General features: G+C 39.6%; 1 protein-coding gene across 4 annotated transcripts in view; it reads right to left on the bottom strand.

Moving 5' to 3' along the window:
• The window catches only part of SEC22A (SEC22 homolog A, vesicle trafficking protein), a 30833-nt gene extending 14696 nt beyond the window's left edge, over positions 1-16137 (bottom strand). Inside the window, exons 1-3 of one of the 4 annotated variants that reach the window (XM_061609083.1) lie at positions 16017-16137; positions 3058-3261; positions 661-824 (exon numbers count right to left, since the gene is read on the bottom strand). In XM_061609083.1, coding sequence (XP_061465067.1) covers positions 661-824; positions 3058-3239 — 346 coding nt within the window. In that variant the 5' untranslated portion in view covers positions 3240-3261; positions 16017-16137. Of the gene's footprint in view, positions 1-660; positions 825-3057; positions 3262-15527; positions 15800-15882; positions 15997-16016 lie in introns of those variants that run through there. The other 3 variants (XM_061609085.1, XM_061609084.1, XM_061609086.1) reach the window with 3 other exon arrangements.
• Between the last annotated feature and the right edge of the window lie 6062 nt (positions 16138-22199).

Here is a 22199-nt window from a genome sequence, read left to right on the forward strand (position 1 = left end):
ATGTGTGATTGAATGGGAGGTGACAGAGAGGCTCATAGGCATCTTCATTTTAGACATATCCTATGAATGTTTACTCAGAAGTACGTCCAAATGTGTTCAACAGAAATTATGCCCTTGTAAGTATGTTTTGGACTGCAGCCTTAATCCCTCATTTGCCACAACTTTGCTACAAGCCCACCCCTTGAAATGTGGCATATTTTATGGTAGTTCATCACTAGTATACATCAATTACGCTTATTAGAGCCAGTAAGGAACTGCCAAAATATGCTTTTACAAATGTGATCTAGGGCAACAGTATCTGGCCACTGCTATAGGTAAGGTGGTTATAGATCTGAAAATCATATCTGCTTCAGGAGGGGCATGTTATTCTGATAAAAAAGGAGCATTATTCAAAACACCTGGAATAAAAACCATACGAGCAGTAACTGTAACCTCTCGTGTCTTTATCTCTCTGCCTGTCCCCTTCTTGTTCCCTCCTCAGTGCCAAAAGTGAAGCTTGTATTATTATTTTTAAATTTCTTTATTATATTTACTGATTGAATGATTTATATCAAGCACTCTCTGTTCCACCATACAATTGTGCACTACATTATCCCTTAATAGTTTCCTTGGAAAACAAATAAAAACAAAAGCTGGTTCTGTAGAAAGTGGATCCCTTACCAAACTCAATGAAACAGTATGGTCTGACAGCTGTATTTGTCTTCATCATGTTGTATGTGGTGATGAACTCCTTTTGAAGCTCGTCCAGAAAGCAGAAGGCCAGGACATTGGGGTAATTTTCAGTGCAGAGCATCATGTAACTCACTCCCAAGGAACTAATAAAACTACCAAAAAAAATTTTTTTAATGTGTTTAACATTTCAAAATTAAATTCATGCATCTACAGCTTGACTACAGCAGCTCTCTCTACTATAAGAACAAGAAAAATAGCTATGGATGTAATGAAAGCATTAATATTCATGAGAAATTGTAACGTTGTTTTCAAGGGGAGAAGGTAATTTACTTGTGGGCAATGTTTTTCTGCCAACAATGAATGTCAAGCTGGGTCCCATGTCTCCCTGCCCCCAGCCCTCCCAGAGTAACCAACTGAAGAATGGGAAAGAGAAGCTTGCCTCTAAACTGGAAAGAAGGAGAAAGATCAAGGAGGTTACATAGCCTTCTCCTCTTCCTCCTCAGAAAGTTCTATTTATTGGGTATGCATAAAAATGACATCTTAATTCCAAAAAGCAAAACAAAAGCAATCCTCTTCAGAATTATCTTTATGAGCCAGAGAATTACATTTTTCCCTAGCAAGATGCCTCTTTGTCAGTATCCAGTGATAACATTAAGGAAAGTCTTCAGAAGATGGAAAATTCCACATTTCTAATTGAAATTATGGCATATGCTTACAACCTTCATTTATTACATTCCATTAAAATACTGCATTAGTCAATGATTTCTTATACAATTCAAAACAATAATTCTAGGCCAATTTCAGGTACATATTGTATATCTGACACTTTAAAAATAATTACACTGATATCCTAGCTTCTTTTTTTAAAAAATAACAGTGATACAGAGTTTTGTTTTTTGTTTTTAAATTAAACGTCAAAAGATTTATCAAGAGTACCTAGAGAAGTTTATTTATAAAGGTCAATGCCGGAGACGTGCACAATGTAGACAATGAGACCAATGAACTAACTTGGCATTGGGGATATTGATTTTTTTCCATTTGCATCCATGTATACAGAACTGATCCCCCATGTGTTCTCTTTGTGGCCTCCTGCTCTAGATTCTGGTCCAGTCAACGGTCAAGTGCACACTTGATTTTTAGGATAATGCAATATGCTCTTCAGCACACACACAATTTTCAAATGAACCACTAGTACCCCCAAAAATGAAGAGGATCACAATGGACTGAAATTTATGGTTTTGTCATAAAGATACATCTGGGTTTCTGTCTGTAAACATTGCTATAAGTCAATGCTGACTGATATGGCCCATTAAGATAGTGTGCATACAGCATGCTGGTTTTTTGATTGAATATCATGCTGGTTGGACAAAATGGGGGAAAAACATGCTCTTAGATACAAAATTTATTGACATTAGTAAGAAAAAACAAGAAAAGATGTAAGCAAGAGTGACCCAAGACTTCCAATAGATGTAGATGAGGTCCCATCTAAGTGCTTCAAAAACTAAGGCAACCAATGGAACAAAATGGCAACATGTGCTTTGACATCACCAGAGCTTGGAAAAGTTACTTTTTTGAATTACAACTCCCATCAGCCTCAGCCAGCATGGCCATTGGATTGAGCTGATGGGAGTTGTAGTTCAAAAAAGTAACTTTTCCAAGCTCTGGACATCACACCACTGCCCCCATCATTTATTCACAGCATATTTTGCCCCATGAAATTAATTTCATAAACACTTCAAAGAGACAGCATCTCTCTTTCCACAAGGGTGCCAATGCTATACTAGGATGTATGATGGACAGTTATATCAGGGAATCACTTGATTTGCCTTCTGACTGTTCTGCCCTTATAACCAAGCAATAATAAAACAGACTGAAATGATATTTGTTTTATATAAACATGTATATACCATTTATATAAACATTTACGTACTAGCTTTTGGTACTAAAAAAAGCCCCCAAGACAGTTTACAGCAATTAAAAAATTGGAAAGCATTTAATACCTACAATAAAACAGGTTCTTCCCCCTCCCCTAAAAAAAGAGATCTGAACAGAAAAAATTAAAATAGCTAAAAGACTGGCAGAATAAAATGTCCTAACCTCTCATTTTAAAGGTATCCAAGAAGGAACCAGTCTGCCACCAAAAAGGCCTTGTCCCATTGCAGTGAAATGCAAAGCAGTGTCTCTGAGGGTGACCACAATTTATGGGCAGGTGCATGAGGGAGGAGGCAGTTGTACAAATGCCTGCATACTTAGGATTTTTAAAATCACATCAGCACCTAAAACTTCAAATTTTTCAAAAGATGTTAAATAACTATAGCAGCTAGCAATTTTATATTGAACAATACCGAACAATGTTGCACAAAACATATCCTATAGAAAACTTACTTTATGTTATACTGTCCAGCATGAAATGTGCATCTATCAGGAAGCTGAGCAAGTCTCTTTGCAAGAGTTTTGAAGTACTTTCGGCACTCCTGCACACCAACGTTTTGCTCATAATCAGTAGAGGCAGATAGAGGGAGCCCATCTCTCACACGGACAACCAAGGCAGACAAGATCATGGACATTGCCAGCAGATGCAAGTAAAATCTGAAACAGAACATACATGCATAGTTCTATTTATCTTTGCTTTCATTCTCTACATCTGAAGCCACCACGACCTAGCTACTGAGAGGATTCAATCACAAATAAGTCCACCACAGTTACAAGCCCACAGAAGTATCTGCTCATCCTATACCTTTGCAAATAATCATGGCACATTGATATCCTAAAACGGGTGGGTGGCAAGGAATTCTAATTTTCAATGGTTTAACAATACCAACAACAAAAAGAGTCCACTCTCCTAAATTATACTGCTGAAATGAATGGTTTTGTGTTTTTTGGGAAACAAGAAATAATTTTTTGTATGGAAGGACCATGAACTCAGTTGAGTTCTAGTAGTCAAAAACAAATTCCTAGGCTCAGATTGTTTAAATACCAAGTGTATGTCTTTTGCACCTGGCTCAGGATAGACCTCTCGGTTCTAGTAAAACACAAAATAGCTCCTGAAAGCCTGATGACTCCCCACTCCTGTCCTAAAAGAACCAATTCTTCTCCAGATTCCAAAAAACCTTCCTGACTGGTTGCCTGGAGCTGATTCTTATTCACTGCAGGTGACCAGTTAAGTGGAAGCTTGTAAAGATGGATTAAATTACAAACAGTACATATTTGCTAGTATTTTTCCATAGGGCAGTTCCCTGCCAGTCTTTACAACATACATGTAGCCCATATAATCTAAACTGGTAACATATGTGTGTGAATAGGCAGAGGTGCAATGTACATTTGGATAATGTCTTCAGCTCCAACAAAGTTGTTTTAGAAGAAGAAGAAAATGGTGATTAATAACTAAGAATGAACACAATTCCTGCCGGAGACTTCAACAAAGATATGCAGAAAGAGTCAATAAGGGTCATAAAATTTAAATTGCCCCACCCACCACACAAAAAAAGATCAGGGACAAGACAGAATGAAGTTCTGTTGTTCCCATTTTATTATTACTTAGTGTAAGTATTTATATTGCCATCTTAACATTTTAGGTAGCTAACAAAAAAACCCCAGCAAAAACACTAAAAGCAGAAGCAAATAGATTAAATCACCTGATGACAGGTGAGTTGTCCCACCCATCCATCAAAGTAGGCCCACTGGGATGTGAGGAGATACTGCACAAAGCAGGACTGAACTCCCTGTGCATGAGCTGATGTGCAGGAAAATCAATCCTGCTTTGTGCAGGGTAAATGCAAGTCCACCCCAGCAGACCAATTTTGACAGATGGGTTGGACAACCCACCTATCAATCATCTGATGTAATTTAAACTATTGCTGTTTGTTTCTGCTTTGAATGGTGCACCTGGAATGTGCACAAAGCAGAACTGAACCCCCACACATCAACTGATGCACAGGGAGTTAAATCCTGCTGGGTTCAGGTGCACAGAAACTGCCTGGCATGCTTCCAAACCCTGCACAGAACAGGACTGAACCCTCCACATTTCACCTGATCTGCAGGGAGTTCTATTTAGCATTGTACACTATCTCCCCCCGCCACTTCAGTAGGCCAGCTTTGACAGGTGGGAGGGATAACAGATGTCAATTACCTGATGTCAATATTATCCCAGATGATTGACAGGTGGGTGGCCCATCCATCTGTCAAAGTTGGCCCACCAGAGTAGGGAAAATAAAGATCTGGCCCACCAGGCCAAAAAAGGTTCCTACCTGTAATCTCAAACTCTGTGTCATGCTCTGGTTCTCTCCTCCCTTGGCTATTCCAACATTCCCTTTTGGCCTTCCCTTCCCTTGTCAAACCTCCATCCAGAACTTGACTGCCAATATTACTCAGCTAAACCCATAATGTCATCCCTCTTCAAATCCTTACAGCTGATTTCTAACCTTATCTACAGTCAACAGCATAAACGCCTTGCTTTATCTTTAAAGCTCACCATGGCTCTACCACTTTTAACTTTCAGAAATGGTTTCCCATTATATTCCTGAGCCATTATGTCCTCTTCAGGTATTCCACCAAAGAGGATCCAATCGTCACCTAAAGGTTTCACACTCTCATAAATGCCTTTGCCCATTCTCCCTTGTGGCCCTGAAGGTTGGGCCTGCCTCCCAAAACAGCTACATGGTGCTATCTCTATTTGCTTTCAGTTCCCTCCCCAAAATCCAATTTCTCCCAAAAAGCCTCTGGCCAATCCCCTTAGTCGTAGCATTCAACTGAAAACAAAGTTTAAGTACATGAAATCAAGGGGTCTTTCCTGGGAAGCAAATTGGGCTCAATACTTACTTCTCGGGTATTTTTTCAGTGTAACACCAGCTACCACTAGGAGGCTGGATATATAGAAAGTGGCTCTCCAGAATTACAGATGGGAGATATTCTTAGCCTTACCTGGAGACACCAGGGACTGAACCAAAGACCTCAGCCACGTTCACACCATACTTTTATTCCACTATTATTCCACTTTAAACAGTCATGGCTTCCCTCCAAGAATCCTGGGAAGTATAGTTTGTGAAGGGTGCTGAGAGTTGTTAGAAGAGTCCTGTTCCCCTCTCAGAGCAACAATTCTCAGAGTGGTTTGTCAGTCCCTCTGAGAATTGTAGCTCTATGAGGGGATTAGGGGTCTCCTAACAACTCTCAGCATCCTTCACAAACCACACTTCCCAGGATTCTTGGAGGGAAGCCATGACTGTTTAAAGTGGAATAATAGTGCAATAAAAGTATGGTGTGAATGTGGCTGAGGTCTCTGGTTCAATCCCTGGTGTCTCCAGGTACGGCTGAGAATATCTCTCATCTGAAATCCTGGAGAGCCACTGGCAGATGATGTACTGGAGACAATACTGAGATGGACCAATGATCGGATTTGGTATTGGGCACCTTCCGATATACCTAATTATTCTATTTATAATTATATTTATATGGCTTTTATCAAACCATAGTAAAGGTAATTCAGTGTACAAAACTAGAAGGACATAAACAAAGCAGGAGCAAATTGTTCCTCTCCAAACACAAAACTATGTTGCCCCTGAAATACACAAGGTGGAGCTACAACACCCTGTGGGGAGGGGGTGTCCCATTAGGATTCTTCCATATATTGCTTTTGTACTTCTGTAAACACTGGGATTCTCCTGAACATGACTATGCCTCCCTCTTGTTTTTTGATGTCCCTGTCTTGACTATGATCCTGGTGGCACTCATCAGTGTTGTGTACTCCTGCAACAAAATATTGCCACGTGGAATATTCTTGTTCAGGGTTCTAGCCAGTCATGGCCTTTCCAGGATACTCCATTCCATTCTCCCTCCCCGCTAGTTTTTATTTCTCCCCCTCCAACAGTCACCCAGCATTTCATGGTCACTGGGCATGCCCAGTCCTCACTGAGCAGATTTAGCTCACCCCACTTTAAACACAAAGCCTGCTATTGTCTTTTTGTGCTTTTTGGGGGTATATAAGGATTGACTGGAGAATGAGTTTGCTATTAGCTTTTAAGATTATTTGCTCCTAGATAGATAATGTTCCTAGCTGTTGAAAACAGAAAGAGCTTATTAAAATATTCATATGGCAGAAGGTATCTCTAGTAATAATTCATAGTAGGCACTTTAGAATGCGTGCTAGGCAGCCCTTTGTAAAATTCCCCAAATTGTAATTAAGAACACTCAAATTTCTCTTTAAAGGACTCATAAAGCTAGGCAAGCATTGTGAAACTTATCAAACAGACTGCTTAGGGATGCTTTTGATATGCACAGTCTTCAACAATTCTTCCTGCATAGTGAGTGTGGCACTGCCCTCTAGCAATAAGCCAGTCTGGAGAGGAAGATCCCTAAGCATAGGGATCATCTAAGTAGGTGAGTGGTGGTTCTTCATCTCCCTGAAGATGTTCTGGGGCCTTCAAGTGGTGGTGCTCAAGCAAGCACACTTCCCTTCTCATCACCCTTTCCCTTGGGAAAAGTTGGGGTGGGGGAGAGGAGTCTTGTCTTAAGAGAAGGGGGCAGGGGCTTGACAGGCATAGAACTGGCAACTACATTTTTTGATATGGCAGCAAGGCCAGTCAAAAATTGTAGATCCCTAGGCACACGATGTTACCCCGCAGCCTTAGATGCAACTCACTGAATCCCCTAATCCTCACTCCTGCCTGCCCAATTTCTTATTCACAGAGGCACAAACCACTGCCCTAGGAATCATAGCAAGGGACTTTTAAAACCCATCAATGTAATGAAACCCTGGCTAGTTCAAACTACAGCTCACAAACTCACTTTTAACGGGTTAGCTCCAAACCAGTATGCAACCATGATTAGAAGAATATTTACAACCGTAGTTTGGACAGTGCAGTCCTAACATGGTCAGGTCTCGAAATGAAAAGGAGAGGAAAATTCACATACAAGAGGGGAAAGGTGTATGGAAACTTGTGAGTTGCACCAGATATCTTAACCATGATGAGGAATTAGGCAGCCAAAGTGTTTGAAACATAGAGCTATTTTTGTTTCAGCTTAAAAAAACTCCAACTAAAATAGTTTCCTCTTACACCAAACTAGAAAATAAACCTCTTAAGCAAGAATTAAGTGTTGGTTATTTACACTTAATATATAGGGATTTTATTTTAAATTCGACAACATTTTGGCACATACCTGAGGAAAATAAATTGGAGGTTGCATATGCCACTTCACAGTGGTGCATGTGGCCTCCAATCTACCAGTCCCAGCTAAAACTAGATTTGTATTCAGAGAATCAATGGGGAGAGGAGATCTACTGAATTTAGCAATTCAGACAACAAATATAGTTTTATGTCATATTTTCAGAACATGCAAAATATACTTAGCACATATTCAAAAAAGGATCTCAGTATGGTGTTCTATGTGTTGTACAGCACAGTGAAAAGAGAGGGGGGCATGTTGATTTGTTACATACTCTAAGTAACCAAATAATTTGGAAAGTCTGTCAAACGTATTATAATTTAAATATTTAGAACATCAGAGAACCAAGTAGAGAGGTTTTTTAATGATACAAAAAGGCAGTGTAATAGTGCAAGACACTAGAACTAGATTGGTTTTATACATGGAACTAAAAGCGTTAAACTACACATCTGTCAGTTTAAATTCCCAGTGATTCACAGATGTAACATGTTCCAACAGCTCACTTACTAGATTGTACATTGTATGAACAATTTTTCCAACAATAAAAAGTCCATCAGTTCAGTCTATGCTAGACTGCACAGAAATAACTGCCCATTCCTTATTCCAATTTCCATAAATCAGTATTAATACTTTATCACAAATCTTACATGGGAAAAAGTAGTATAATTCTGGTGGCCTTTTTACATAATGGAATTTCTATTATTTTGATATGTTTCTGCTGCATTTAAAGCCAATACAGAATCTCATTTTCTTTCAATAGGTTTTTTTAAATTATAGAATCAGGGATGCAAAAGACAAATAGTAGGGAACTAGAGATAGTTGAAGTCCCACAGAACTAAATCTGTTTTACAAAATCTCCCCTAAATCCTGGATAAACAGCATTCAATTCCTTTGAATGCAAAGGCAAATTAGTCCTTCTTCCAAAAGATAAGCCTCCCTAAAAGCTGCAAGCTGTTTTCCATGTATTATCAGATGACACTAGTTGGACGGTGAAAAAAGTGGATAAGAGAAAAATAAACTCATTTGAAATGTGATGTTGGAGGAGAGCTTTGCCGATACCATGGACCGTGAAAAAGACAAATAATTGGGTGTTAGAACAAATTAAATCAGAACTATTGCTAGAAGCTAAAATGATGAAACTGAGGTTATCGTACTTTGGACACATCATGAGAAGACATGATTCACTAGAAAAGGCAATAATGCTGGGAAAAACAGAAGGGGGTAGAAAAAGAGGAAGACCAAACAAGAGATGGATTGATTCCATAAAGGAAGCCACAGACCTGAACTTACAAGATCTTAACAGGGTGGTTTTTAACAAATACTATTGGAGGCTGATTCATAGGGTCACCATAAGTCATAATCTACTTGAAGGCACATAACACACACAGCAGCACAAAGCCACATTTAGCTACAGTCCCATCTCATGTTAGTGAAAGGATCTGTAATTGAAACAGTGTTCCTACCTCACTGCATAATATAAAACATGCTTGCGGATGAAACTTACCCTTGAGATGCTGTTCTATTATGGATATCATTTAAGAAGATTATAACACTCTTCTCTTCATTCTTACATCTTGCACTTTTAGAAATACTTTGGTTGTTTCCAGACAACCTGTTTGTGAGCATTCATCCAGATTTGCTTGCACGACGTTTGTGGGGAGGTTAGCCAACATTGTTTATTTATGGCACATTCATTTTGATTTGTTTGCAAGGAGGTTATACAACATCACATTATCCCACACTTTTCAATTCACTTTCCCATTATTTTCATACAAGAGCACTAATAAACTTGAACTGCGTAACTTGAATTTGCAAATATGTGACTGAATACCACCTGAAAATAGCAAGTTTGGAAGCTCCCTCCCACCACATGCACTGCCATCCACATGTAGAGTTTCCACACATGTAATTTTCCCCATTTTCTTCAATGGGTAAGGCAGCTCCATTGGAGTGTGGACAGCTTTGCAGGCAGCAGGACTCTGTGCTTGCTCTGGAGCACCACAGCTGCAAGGCATCACTTGTTAGGCTGCCAGGCTTCACAACACCAAATGTGTTACTAAATTTGCCCCTTCTCAGGGCCAAACTATGCATTGTTAAATGTGTGTTTGAGTTAGCTCAAGAACTGAAGATCCTTTGGGGAGTCTCATCTTATTCACCCTCTCCCCCCCACTTATGAACAGGCTACTTGAAGGAACACCTTCTTCCATATATTTCTGGCCAGGACCTTAAGATCTTCATCAGAGGTCTTTCTACAGGTTGCCCCAACCTAATGAGGTATATGAAGGGGAAGGGCTGCCTGAGGCAGCGCCTCGGCGCACGCCTCAGCGTCGCACCAAGTGCGCACTTAGCATCGCACTTAGCATTGCACTTGGAGTTTTCTTGGGGTGTCTTGGAGAAAGAGGACAGTAGAAGAAATCCTACTGGTTATAGGAGATGGTGGTTAGGTGGGGACAGTAGAGAACTCTGTTTGAGACATATTTTATAACTGTTATTAGATATATTTTACAATTGTTATTCTCTTTTTTTGTTCTGCTTTTGATGAACTGTATATTGTTTGAGATTTATTGTTCGGTTTATGTTTTATAATGTGATGTATGATTTTCTTCTATTTTTGTCTAGATATTTTTATAATTGTTATATTTTGTTTTTTAAGATATGTATATTGCTAGCAATTTATTGTTCAGTTATGTTTATTTAAAATGTGATATACTCGTTTTCTTTTACTATCAATTGTACCAAATGTAACGGTATATTGTTTTTATGTTGTAAACTGCCCAGAGAGCTTTGGCTATGGGGCAGTATAAAAGTGTAATAAATAAATAAATAAATAAATGGCTTTTAAAATGTAATGGGCAGCTGCTTGGAAGAGGACTGATAATTATTGGGATCACAACAGATGTGGAGGGAGAGTCGAACCTTTCACCTTAAGCTGTTGTGGTTTTCATGAAAATTGCCCTTCCAAAGCTACTGTTTAAATTGGGGGGAAGCTCTGAAAATGCCAATGAAAGCTTTCCTCCCAATGCAAAAAACAGCTGTAGAGAAATTATTTTCATTGGGACTGCAGCAAGGCAGGAAAGGGTTAAACTCCCCTCCACAACTGCTGTGATCCCAATATTTATCAGTCACCCAAACAGCTGCTAATTGCCTTTTTAAAAAACTTCTGAATATTGTAGGCAAAGATATTTTGGAATATAAATGGTATATAAATTATTATTATAAGCAAATAGTTTGAGAAGCATAGCCTGAGAAGCAAATTGGCAAAGAGTGAGGATGGGTTACATATGAGGGCAGAAGATGGTCCTGAAATATATATATAAGTGTGTGGTGGTGGTGGGGGGAGATTCTAAAAGTTAAGCTACCAGTTAACTTACAGAAACATTTTTTTGGGAAAATATACAGAGTATCCTCAGTACTACCACAATTTCAATAAATTACTATTGCAGAGATGTATAACACCTTAGAGACGATATAATGGTAGTGAAATGAGTTCAAAGCAAGACAAGAAAAAGTGGCTTTTACACGCTCTTGGTGGACATGTATAACAACCAAAAATTATTAGTTACAAATTATGCAGGTAATAAAACAATATAACAAAATTGTGTTTAACACCACACTGTGTTCAGGGGGGCTTACTACTTAAGTGTGTTTAGAATTATACCTAAAGGTTATCTGAAAGGACTTGTTCTGAAAGAAGGAGGCATTGTTGCAGCTATACTTTTATTTGCAAAATAATGGAAGACTAAGGCTATTCCATCTATGAAAGAATGGTATATAGTAGGGGATGATGGAATCATGAATAAAGTTTACATATTTTTGTGTTAGGGAAGAGACACAAAATTGATGTGTTTGGAGAAAAATGGAAATGGCTTAGAAACTACTAAAACACTGATCAAAGTATTTTTACGGGTAATCCCTTTCCTTATTTTAAATTCTCTCCTTTTGTTTCCTTATTCATGTTTATGCTTTAAGGGTTTTTCCTATTTAAATTTGAGATGTGTTTGTATATATCCTCTTAAAAACTTTTGGCTTTCTCAGAAACATAATGATGCAATAGGATGCATTACCATTTCTTTAAACAACACTGTGGATGGGCAGCCTGTATTGTGGCACATGGTGATATACAGAAACCAGTAAATCGTGCCAATACTGGCAGATATTACAGTTGTCTAGCTAAACATTTTATTATGATGCTCTTCATAATCCTACATAGGCAAGTAAAGTAGTTGAAATCTGTAATTTAACAATTCAGCTGTGATGACTGACAACCTTCAAGGGGCTTGCAATAACAAAGTACTCTCAGGACTGTTGTTTTCTTTTTCATTCTTTATAATACATCAGGCTTGCAATTAGTGACTTGCCTGTGGTGATTTAAAATAGTTTCCAAGTCCTCAGGTGAGTCTCCATTGCTTTGGTGATATAAAAAGGGGTTGGACTGGATGGCCTCCTCCAACTCTACTATTCTGTCAATCACAAATGTAGCTGCCATACCTCTGCCCCATATTTAAACTGTGCTGTGCTGATTGTACACATAACTCTCTTTTTCACATTTCCAGCCTCATTGCCCAATCTGAAAAATGAAAGGAAGACACCCCCCTCTCAGACTCTACAGTACACCCCTATACTATTAACAGTGTGTGTGTGCATGCACACACGTTTACGTACAAGAGAGAGAGAGACTGAGTTTATCCTGGACCGGCACCTAGTATAACTCCACAAAGAAGGAGAAAGATAAGGGATGACTGATGAGAGCAAAGCAGGTAGAAGCCTGGGAATTTGGAAATTCCCCAGAGTATTATAGATCTCATCAATCAACTGCCCAGTTGCATCCATTTTATTAATTAAAATACAACATACAACAATGGAATGTGTTAAGAAACTCTCATTACATTATGACTGAAAAACAAAAAAGAAGAAAATCCAGCATAACAAACTCAGCTCTCAGACCAGCCACCTAGAATCACCAGATATTTATGACTGAAGAACACTATGGCTTTATAAAAACAAAATGCTATAGATAAGATTATAGATATCCTGAAGACCTCAGAACATTGTGGTGCCATCTGTGTGGAAAAAGCAACTCCATTTCTTCTTAATTTCTCATTTCCTGCATAAAATATTTTGTAGTTGCCTGATTGAAAATGCCTCATTCCTGTCCATTTAATTCACTCACGCCAAGTTTTGTAATGTTGATACATTCCATTTCTTGCTTGACAATTTGTAACTTTCCCTGGTTCATGTTTCTCACATTCCATGTTCCTATTGTGTGCGTCGTACTACTCCGGAGTCTCCTTTCGCATCTGTGTGCATCAGCCTCTGGGCTTCCTTTCGGCTTTGAGCCAGCTGCGTCATTAGTCACAGCGCTACTCGTACTTGTCCTTTGTTCTTCCCCAGTAGCTCACTGAGCTCCATCTGACCTAGGGGTTTCATCTTCCATCACTATCTCATGTTGCAATTTTGATAGACTATTCACAGGGGTTTCATGGAAGGAGGTATTCAGAGGTGGTTTACCATTGCCTTCCTCTGAGTTTGGATGCATCATAGTCTGGTATCTCAGCTTTGACCATTCTGCTATGGGTGCCCCTGCTAGGAGGCTAGCCTCTTGGTCTAGACTCCTGACAGCATTGCTCTCAGCTTCTTCAACACTCTCAAACCCCCTCACCACATTAAGGTGTGCATCCTAAAGTGGGACACACACTTAACTAGGAACAAATGGCACCTAGGAGTAAATTACAGTGTTGCCAATTTGCTACCAGGTCTAATTTAAGGCGCTCTTGCTAACATGTACAAATCAGAGCCTGGATTTCTGAAGGAACACCTGCTTCCATATAGATCTGTTGTTCGTTTGTTAAGATCATCAGAGGAGGATCTCCTAACTGTGCCACTGTCAGCTGTGGCACAGTATGCGGCAACCCAAGGGAGGGCCTTCTCTGTGGTTAAAACTGTTTTATGGAACTCCCTCTCCCTTGAAATAAGCTAGGCACTGGTTGTGAAGATATTTAAAATCTGCTTCCAACATACCTCTTTACCTAGGCCTTCGCTGGCTATTATCATGATTTCTATTTATTAGTTCTTTCTATATAAAGGAGTCCCTAAGCAACTTACAAAATTTTAAGAGCATAAGATAAAAATCGTAGAAAGATCAGTACATTACAATAGAAACCATACAATAACCCATAGAACAGACCCATCTTGAAACAGCATTTATTGCTTACTACAGTGGGTAGAATTTTATAATGGTTTTAATGTTTTAATATATATTTTATTATTGTATTTTGTGAACTGCTCTGGTATTACTCAGATGAAGAGTGATATATAAATAGCTTTAAATAAACTAACAAACTCAACGAGATTTATGTCCAAGTATACATGTATAAGATTGCACTTCAAATCAAACTATATTTAGAAATCCTATTTACAGCAAATACAAATTTCAGAAGAGTTAGCTGAAAAGGTTTTTGTGGGACAAGATGACAATACATCAAAGATGAAAGACAATGAACTCTGAAAAAAATTTTTTTAGTATAATGGCATTTTTAACACTGTGGTGTAATTCATGTGCAAGAACGTAAAAATTAGATTGAGTTGTCTTTGATGAAATAACTCCCTTAGGGTACAATCCAACAGGGTGGGAAGTTGAATATGGTGGACCCCTGGCTGAGTTGGCAGGGTCCCAGCTCAGCCAGGCTATACCGGCAGAAGCCCCTCACCCTGGGAAGCCCAGCCTGGCGGAATGGGTGCTGGCAGAAGCCAGCGTAAGGCCCAAAAAAGGGGCACTCTGGGAGCATGTCAGAGATGGGGCTGGGAGGGGACTTACGCAACATCCAACTACCATTCAGAGCACTCCTCCAGGTCCTGATCCGGTCAAAGTTATGCCGAGAAAAAGGTCGGTCTAAGAAAATAATTACAACTGAAGTCTACGGAGAGCACTTATTCCCCAGTAGTGGTATTCATGAGAGCTGGCTTTTGCTTTCCACTCCCTGTGTTCAGCTGGCCCAGAGGCTCCCAAACAGAATTGGATGCAGTGGACCTTTCTGCAGGCACCCCTTCTGCCAGCTTCCCATGAGCTGGATTGCTCTGTTAGCAACTACACATTTGCAGCATTTTGAGTTTATCCAACAAGAACAATCATACCATATAAAGAGAGTTCCATTAATATAATCTCAGGTATAAGCTCACCATACCATATGGACAGAGCAACAATTACTTCTATATTATAACATTCATTAAGTACCAACAGCACGCTCAAGAAGCTGAAACCTGAGACACTGGTATCTGTACTAATCACTTAATAACTTTTCACGTCAATATCCACAAGTGCCTTAAAATGTCATAGTAGTTTTTCCAGTCTCATTTTGGGAAAGACTGAGAGGCAAGACTCCTTCATCCCTATTATTATTATTATTACTATTATTATTATTATTTCCATAAACTCTCACACCCCTCTTCCCCCCTCCCTGCATGTGCCCTATTTGGATGGGCAAGGAAAAACAAAGGGCATCCTTCTCCTCCAAAACTACCAAAAGGCCTCTGAGGGCGGCTGGCACTCAGAAATGCAGAGCCTTTAGAGGTAGGCCTAAAACTAGGAATATACATCTGTTTCAAAAGACCATTACACAAGAGTACTTCCTTTCAAATTCCACCACGTGTGTCTGCCAAAACCCTACAGGGGATAGGGTGAATCACACACAGCTACGTACTCTCAGAAGTCAGACCCTTCTTTCCTCTAGCATAGTTACAGTGCTTTGAATTGCTGCATGGCAGGCAAACATTCAACAGGCATAACTGCAGCTCTCTTCCCTCCTCTCCCATATTAATACACGAAAGATTCAAACGTCCACTGCTAAACTTCCACCTGGCAAGGGAATTTTGAGGCACAAGAACCCCATAAACCAAGAAAAGGTAGCAACACTTTCTTCCCTCTCCCTTATTGCCAGGAATCAAGGCAGAAGGGCGCAAGTTCCCTCCCGGGTCTCGAGGAACGTATAAAAGGGCATGCTATGGAAACGGAGTACATCCCTGGGCCACTGTATCCTGGGAAGAAAAGCCATATACCTCTTCACGGTACAGACGCACCTTTGCCACGCCCCTAAAGAAAGCGCCCGGGCTTCTGTGGGTAGCTGGTTCAGTTGCTATGCAACCACTAGGGGCTGAAGCTGGAGCGGAGGGGGGAGAGGAATCGAAATTACCTTCTTTAATCGACACGGCAGCATCAGCAGCCGGACCGCGGCTCGAAAGCCCCACGCATAGCGTTCTGGGTGTCTGACACGTCACACTCATAGCGCTCGCTAGTAGAAAGGGACGTCACGTGACGCCGCGTAATGGTCGCCATTGCTCTGAGGGGGTAAGAGTGTTGCTTGAGCTGCCATTGCTTTGTGGGGATGGCAGCAAGAACAAAGCAGCTATTGGTCTGTGAGGCCGCTGAGGTGATGTAAGCCGTCACTACTCTGCGGATATTATAAAACAGCGCATCTTACTCATGCATGCCTACTCAGAAGTAAATCCAGTTGCATTCAATGGGGCTTACTCCCTAGTAAGTGGGTTTAGGATTACAGCTAAACTGCTAGTTGCCTCCAAATCGTGTTGTTATGTTTATTGCCCGTCCTTCAGCATTAGGTCCCAAGGCGGGTTACATAAATTTAAATTACAGTATTAAAAAATTACAGTTACAGGAGTAGGATGGGTCCTGAAAACATAAGTCTCAGGTGCTACTAAAGTTGTAGAATACCTTTTTAAAAATGCCTGAGAGTTTGCATGAGCCAAATCATGATTGCGGGTAGTTGAAATAAATATGGTAGAATTGTTTTTGAAACTATGAGGAATATTGTTTGTTATAATAGTGTACTTATATTTTTAAATAATATAAAAAGCTTTAGAGGCTTTGATATTTACAGTTTCTCAGTCATGCCAATTATAAATTGAAAGGGGGAAATGATTCATGCAAATCATTAGATGTGGATTAGTAATTTGTAAAATAGTAAACTAAATTTTTGGGTGTTGGACAGTAATAAATCATTTTAATTAACTCTCTTGTTGTTATGTGCCTCCAAGTCGACTATGACTATGACTATGACTTATGACCTCCAAGAGCATCTGTCATGAACCACCCTGTTCAGATCTTGTAAGTTCAGGTGTGTGGCTTCCTTTATGGAATCAATCCATCTCTTGTTTGGCCTTCCTCTTTTTCTTCTTCCTTCTGTTTTTCCCAGCATTATTGTCTTTTCTAGTGAATCATGTCTTCTCATGATGTGTCCAAAGTATGATAACCTCAGTTTCATCATTTTAGCTTCTAGTGATAGTTCTGGTTTAATTTGTTCTAACACCCAATTATTTGTCTTTTTTGCAGTACATGGTATCCGCAAAGCTCTTCTCCAACACCACATTTCAAATGCGTTGATTTTTCTCTTATCAGCTTTTTTCACTGTCCAACTTTCACATCCATACATAGACATTGGGAATGCCATGGTCAGAATGATCCTGACTTTAGTGTTCAGTGATACATCTTTACATTTGAGGACCTTTTCTAGTTCTCTCACAGCTGCCCTCCCCAGTCCTAGGCTTCTTCTGATTTCTTGACTATTGTCTCCATTTTGGTTAATGATTGTGCCAATCCTTGACAAGTTCAATGTCCGAATTGTCAACTTTAAAGACAATTCGGAAGCTTCAGCTGGTGCAGAACGCAGCTGCCAGACTACTGATGAGGACCAGTCGGTCTTCGCATATAACACCTGTCTTGGCGCGTCTGCACTGGCTTCCTATTTGCTTCCGGGCGAGATTCAAGGTGCTGGTTCTTACCTATAAAGCCTTACACGGTGTGGGACCTCAATACCTTGTGGAACGCCTCTCTCGATACGAACCTACCCATTCACTTCGTTCAGAATCTAAGGCCCTCCTCCGGGTACCAACCCATCGGGAAGCCCGGAGGGTGGTTACTAGATCTAGGGCCTTTTCTGTGGTGGCCCCTGAGTTGTGGAACAGCCTCCCCGAAGAGGTACACCTGGCGCCTACACTTCTATCTTTTTGGCGCCAGGTAAAGACCTTTTTATGCCCCCAGGCATTTTAATTTTCTTAACCATTTTAATCTTTTAATCCATATTTTTTAATTTTTGTGGTATTGTGTTTTTGTAGTGTTTTTTGTTGTTTGTTTGTATATGTTTTTATGATTTTTATTATGATATATTGTATTTTATCTTGTTTGTTTACCGCCCTGAGAGCTATTCTGCTAAGGGCGGTATATAAATTGAAATAAATAAATAAATAAATCTTCTGTTGTCATTACTTTAGCCTTTTTGACGTTCAGCTATAGTCCTGGCTTTTGTGCTTTCCTCTTTAACTTTCATCAGCATTCGTTTCAAATCATTACTGGTTTCTGCTAGTAGTATGGTATCGTCTGCATATCTTAAATTATTGATATTTCTCCCTCCAATTTTCACACCTCCTTCTTGTTCCAATCTTGCTTTCCATATGATATGTTCTGCATATAGATTAAATAAATAGGGTGATAAAATACACCCCTGTCTCACACCCTTTCCAATGGGGAACCAATCGGTTTCTCCATATTTTGTCCTTACAGTAGCCTCTTGTACAGAGTATAGGTTGCACATCAGGACAATCAGATGCTGTGGCACCCCCATTTCTTTTAAAGCATTCCATAGTTTTTCATGATCTACACAGTCAAAGGCTTTGCTATAATCTATAAAGCACAGGATGATTTTCTTCTGAATTCCTTGGTCCGTTCCGTTATCCAATGTATGTTTGTGATATGACTTCTAGTACCTCTTCCCTTTCTAAATCCAGCTTGGATGTCTGGCATTCCTCGTTCTATATATGGTAAGAGCCTTTGTTGTAGAATCTTGAGCATTACTTTACTTGCATGGGATATTAAGGCAATAGTTTGATAATGACTGCATTCCCTGGGATCCCCTTTCTTTGGAATTGGGATGTATATGGAACGCTTCTAGTTTGTGTGCCGTTGTTTAGTTTTCCATATTTCTTGACAGATTTTTGTCAAAATTTGGACTGATTCAGTGTGAGTAGCTTGTAGCAACTCTATTGGTATGCCATCTATTCCTCGTGAAATAACTCTCTAGTCCAGTCAAAAATGTTAAACCATGAGTTAAATCCTTAACATACAAATTACCTTTGAATAATATGCAGTGGTGGAAATGAGCCAAGTGGGTTTTGTTCCTAAACTTCTAGCAATATGTGCAATGGTGCTATGGGGATGTCTTATACAACAGGGGTGAGAAACCTTTGGCCCTCCAGATGTTGTTGGATGCGACTTCCCATCAGCCCCAGTCAACATGGCCAATGTTCAGGGATGACAGGAGTTACAGTCCAACATCTAGAGGGCCACAGGTTCCCCACCGGTGCTATAAGATGTCAACAAGCCTTTTAAGTAGGTATTTCATCCCAGTCTGCATTTATATTAGATTTTTAAAAATATTTTTAAAGTGATTTTGTTTTTAAGATGTTTTTAGTGTTATATCACTCTTTGTTTGCTACCTTGATCTCCCTTTAGGAGGAAGGGTGGGATATAAATTTAATAATAAATTCTCCCTCCCCTTCTCAAAATGTTTTCGGTGGAAGTGAAGGCAGTGCCAGGCTTCAGTTATGTATGAAAGGCTATCCATTTACTCCTTAATTCTGAGTGTGCGGACAGGCTGCAGTTGTTCAGTAGGTAAGGTAAGGTAAAGTACTCTGTATATGCCCAGAAATACTCATTATATTTATAACCATGGCTACAGTTGGAAAAAACCTGAGGGTTAAGTTTACAGGAACGACAATATTTTCCCCTCCTTCACTGTAATAATACTTCTTTCAATATTGTTTATTACTTATTGCATTAGATTTATGAGCTTTTAGGGTACATATAAACCACCCAAACAATTTTGATATTTAAAACATACAAGCTAGAAACTTTTCTTTATATCTAAATAGTCTCACCACAAATCTAAAAGCTTAACAGTCTGATTAAGGGTTTATCCAAAACATTAGGATCCAAAACATTCACCAAGAAGGGGATTGTGCAACTTTCAGAAAGATTTACAAAATGGCAAGTTATTGTTGGGAGGAGGAGGAGGAGGAAGTCTTGCTAGTGTTTATGCTAAATAGCAAGTCTACTGTTTAAACTTGTTTTTATTACTTTTAAGCAAGCTTCCTTCCATAGTTGTGAATAATCATTGTACATGCAAAATAGGAACTAATGAACAAAATCAATCCACTTTAATTTTTTTTTAATTGTTATTATGTCTATGCACTGGTAACCTCCAAGCTGGATTACTGTAATGCGCTCTTTGTGGGGCTGTCCTTGGTCCAGAAGCCGCAGCTGGTGCAAAATGTGGTGGATCGCTACTATGTCACCCTGCTGCTAAAAGAATTGCACTGGCTGCCCATTAACTACTGGGCCAAGTTCAAGATTCTGGTTTTGGTGTACAAAGCCCTATACAGCTTGGGACCAGGATACCTAAAAGATCATCTTATCCCTTATATACCCAGTTGATCACTGCACTTTGCAAGTGAGGGTCTCCTGGAGATACCACCTTATCAGGAGGTCTGTTCTGCGTAACATAGGAAGCAGACCTTTAGTGTAGTGGCACCTACCCTGTGGAATTTCCTCCCCTTAAATATTAGACAGGCGCCATCTCTGTTATATTTTCATCTCTGCTGTATTTTAAGTAGAGGCTTTATCCCAGTCTGCATCTGTGTTGGAATTGCTTTTTAAGATGTTTTCAAAGCTTTTTTAAAAAGACATTTTTAAAGATGTTTTATTTTAATATGTTTTTAAGTCTGTTTTTAAGATGTTTTAGAGTGTTTTTAGTGTTTTTGTTTGCTTCAGTGGGCTCCTACTGGGAGGAAGGGTGGGATATAAATTAAATAAATAAATAAACAAGCAAACAAGCTTATTTTATGCTGTATAATTTTGTATTGTTAAACTTTGAAACTGCTGTTCAGCACCACTAAAATCAGTGAGAGAATTGTACTCTTCAGTTTCGCTTAGAATTATCATATGAACCTAGTAACTTGTATGTAAACCAAGCAAACAAACATATATTTTAGGGTGTTAAATGTGCCACTTATTCCAAGAATCAGTGGCCTCAGACCATCCTCCAGATGTACTATGCAAATATCATTCTGAATGCAACAGATCTGACCAAAGAGCATAGTTAAAATGGACGCTGTTTTACCATCAAAGATGTGAATTCCTCACCTCTAATATAAGCCTTGGACATGTGGAACTATTTGCTTGTTTATAATTGCCTTGAATAATTCTTTAAACATCATCTAAATTTTATGTATAAAGATCTTTGGAAGATTAGTCTGAGAATCAGTGCTAGTTGTAGTGATGGGGTTTTTTTAAAACACAGACAGTTGTCCTTGGGGAGTGGAGTTGTCCCACCTAATACATCTCAAAGGCCAACAAACAAACTTCAGATCTCAGTAACTCCCCATCATAACTGAGCTGCACTTGATTTGAACTGACAGCTTTGAAGAAGGATTCTCCTTATCCAATTACCCAGTTCCCTGATGAAACCCATGTTTATATGAAAGCTCTGCCTTCTTCAGTGTGATGAGAGAATTCCTCCCTTCCATTTTCAGTTGGGTTGCAACTTGCCTGCACTTCCTTGTATCAAATAAACTTTTGTTCCATTGCGCCTCATCTCATTTCTAGTCTTTTTGTTCCCACAGGAGACCATTGCCTGCTTAATTTCTCCCTCCATCCAAATTAGTGTTTGACCATGTAATTCGATATATTTAATCATAGGAGGAATTTTGGGTATTTGCTGATTATATTAAAAGGACTGAGAGCTACTCATCAAGGTAGGCTGAGCTAGAGTTGAACCCTAGGGACCTGGATGGCTGTCAGCAGCGTAGACGAAGTCAAAGCGTTTGCCCCTTCTGTTTCAAAAGAGAAAGCAACTGCCGCTAGCTTGGCCTTGCCTGGCCTGACCAGGGGCGTGGCCTGGCTGGGAAGCAGGCTATCAGCAGGTGTTGCCAGCAGAAATGAAGGGAGAAGGCCAGTCATGCATCCACAAAAGAATGGAATGAAAGTCTCTCTTATTGAGCATCTCTCCCATAGGGCTCCTGCCTTCACCTAGAGTAGCAGTAGCCAAAATGGTGCCCTCCAAATGTTGTTACACTTCAAGTCCCATCATCCCTGACCGTTGGGAAATGCTAGCTAAAGCTGATGGGAGTTTTGAGTCCAACAACATCTAGAGGGCACCACATTGGCTATCCTTGACCTAGAGTTTCACAGCAATGAGAAGAGATGGACGTTCTGACTGTAAAACTGTATATATTTTTTTAAAAAAAACAGTGATGGATAAGCGTTCACAGCATATGACAGGCACAAAGAAAACAGGAAAGATGAG

This window comes from Rhineura floridana, chromosome 2 (genome assembly GCF_030035675.1).
Source record: "Rhineura floridana isolate rRhiFlo1 chromosome 2, rRhiFlo1.hap2, whole genome shotgun sequence".
Lineage (NCBI taxonomy): Eukaryota > Metazoa > Chordata > Lepidosauria > Squamata > Rhineuridae > Rhineura > Rhineura floridana.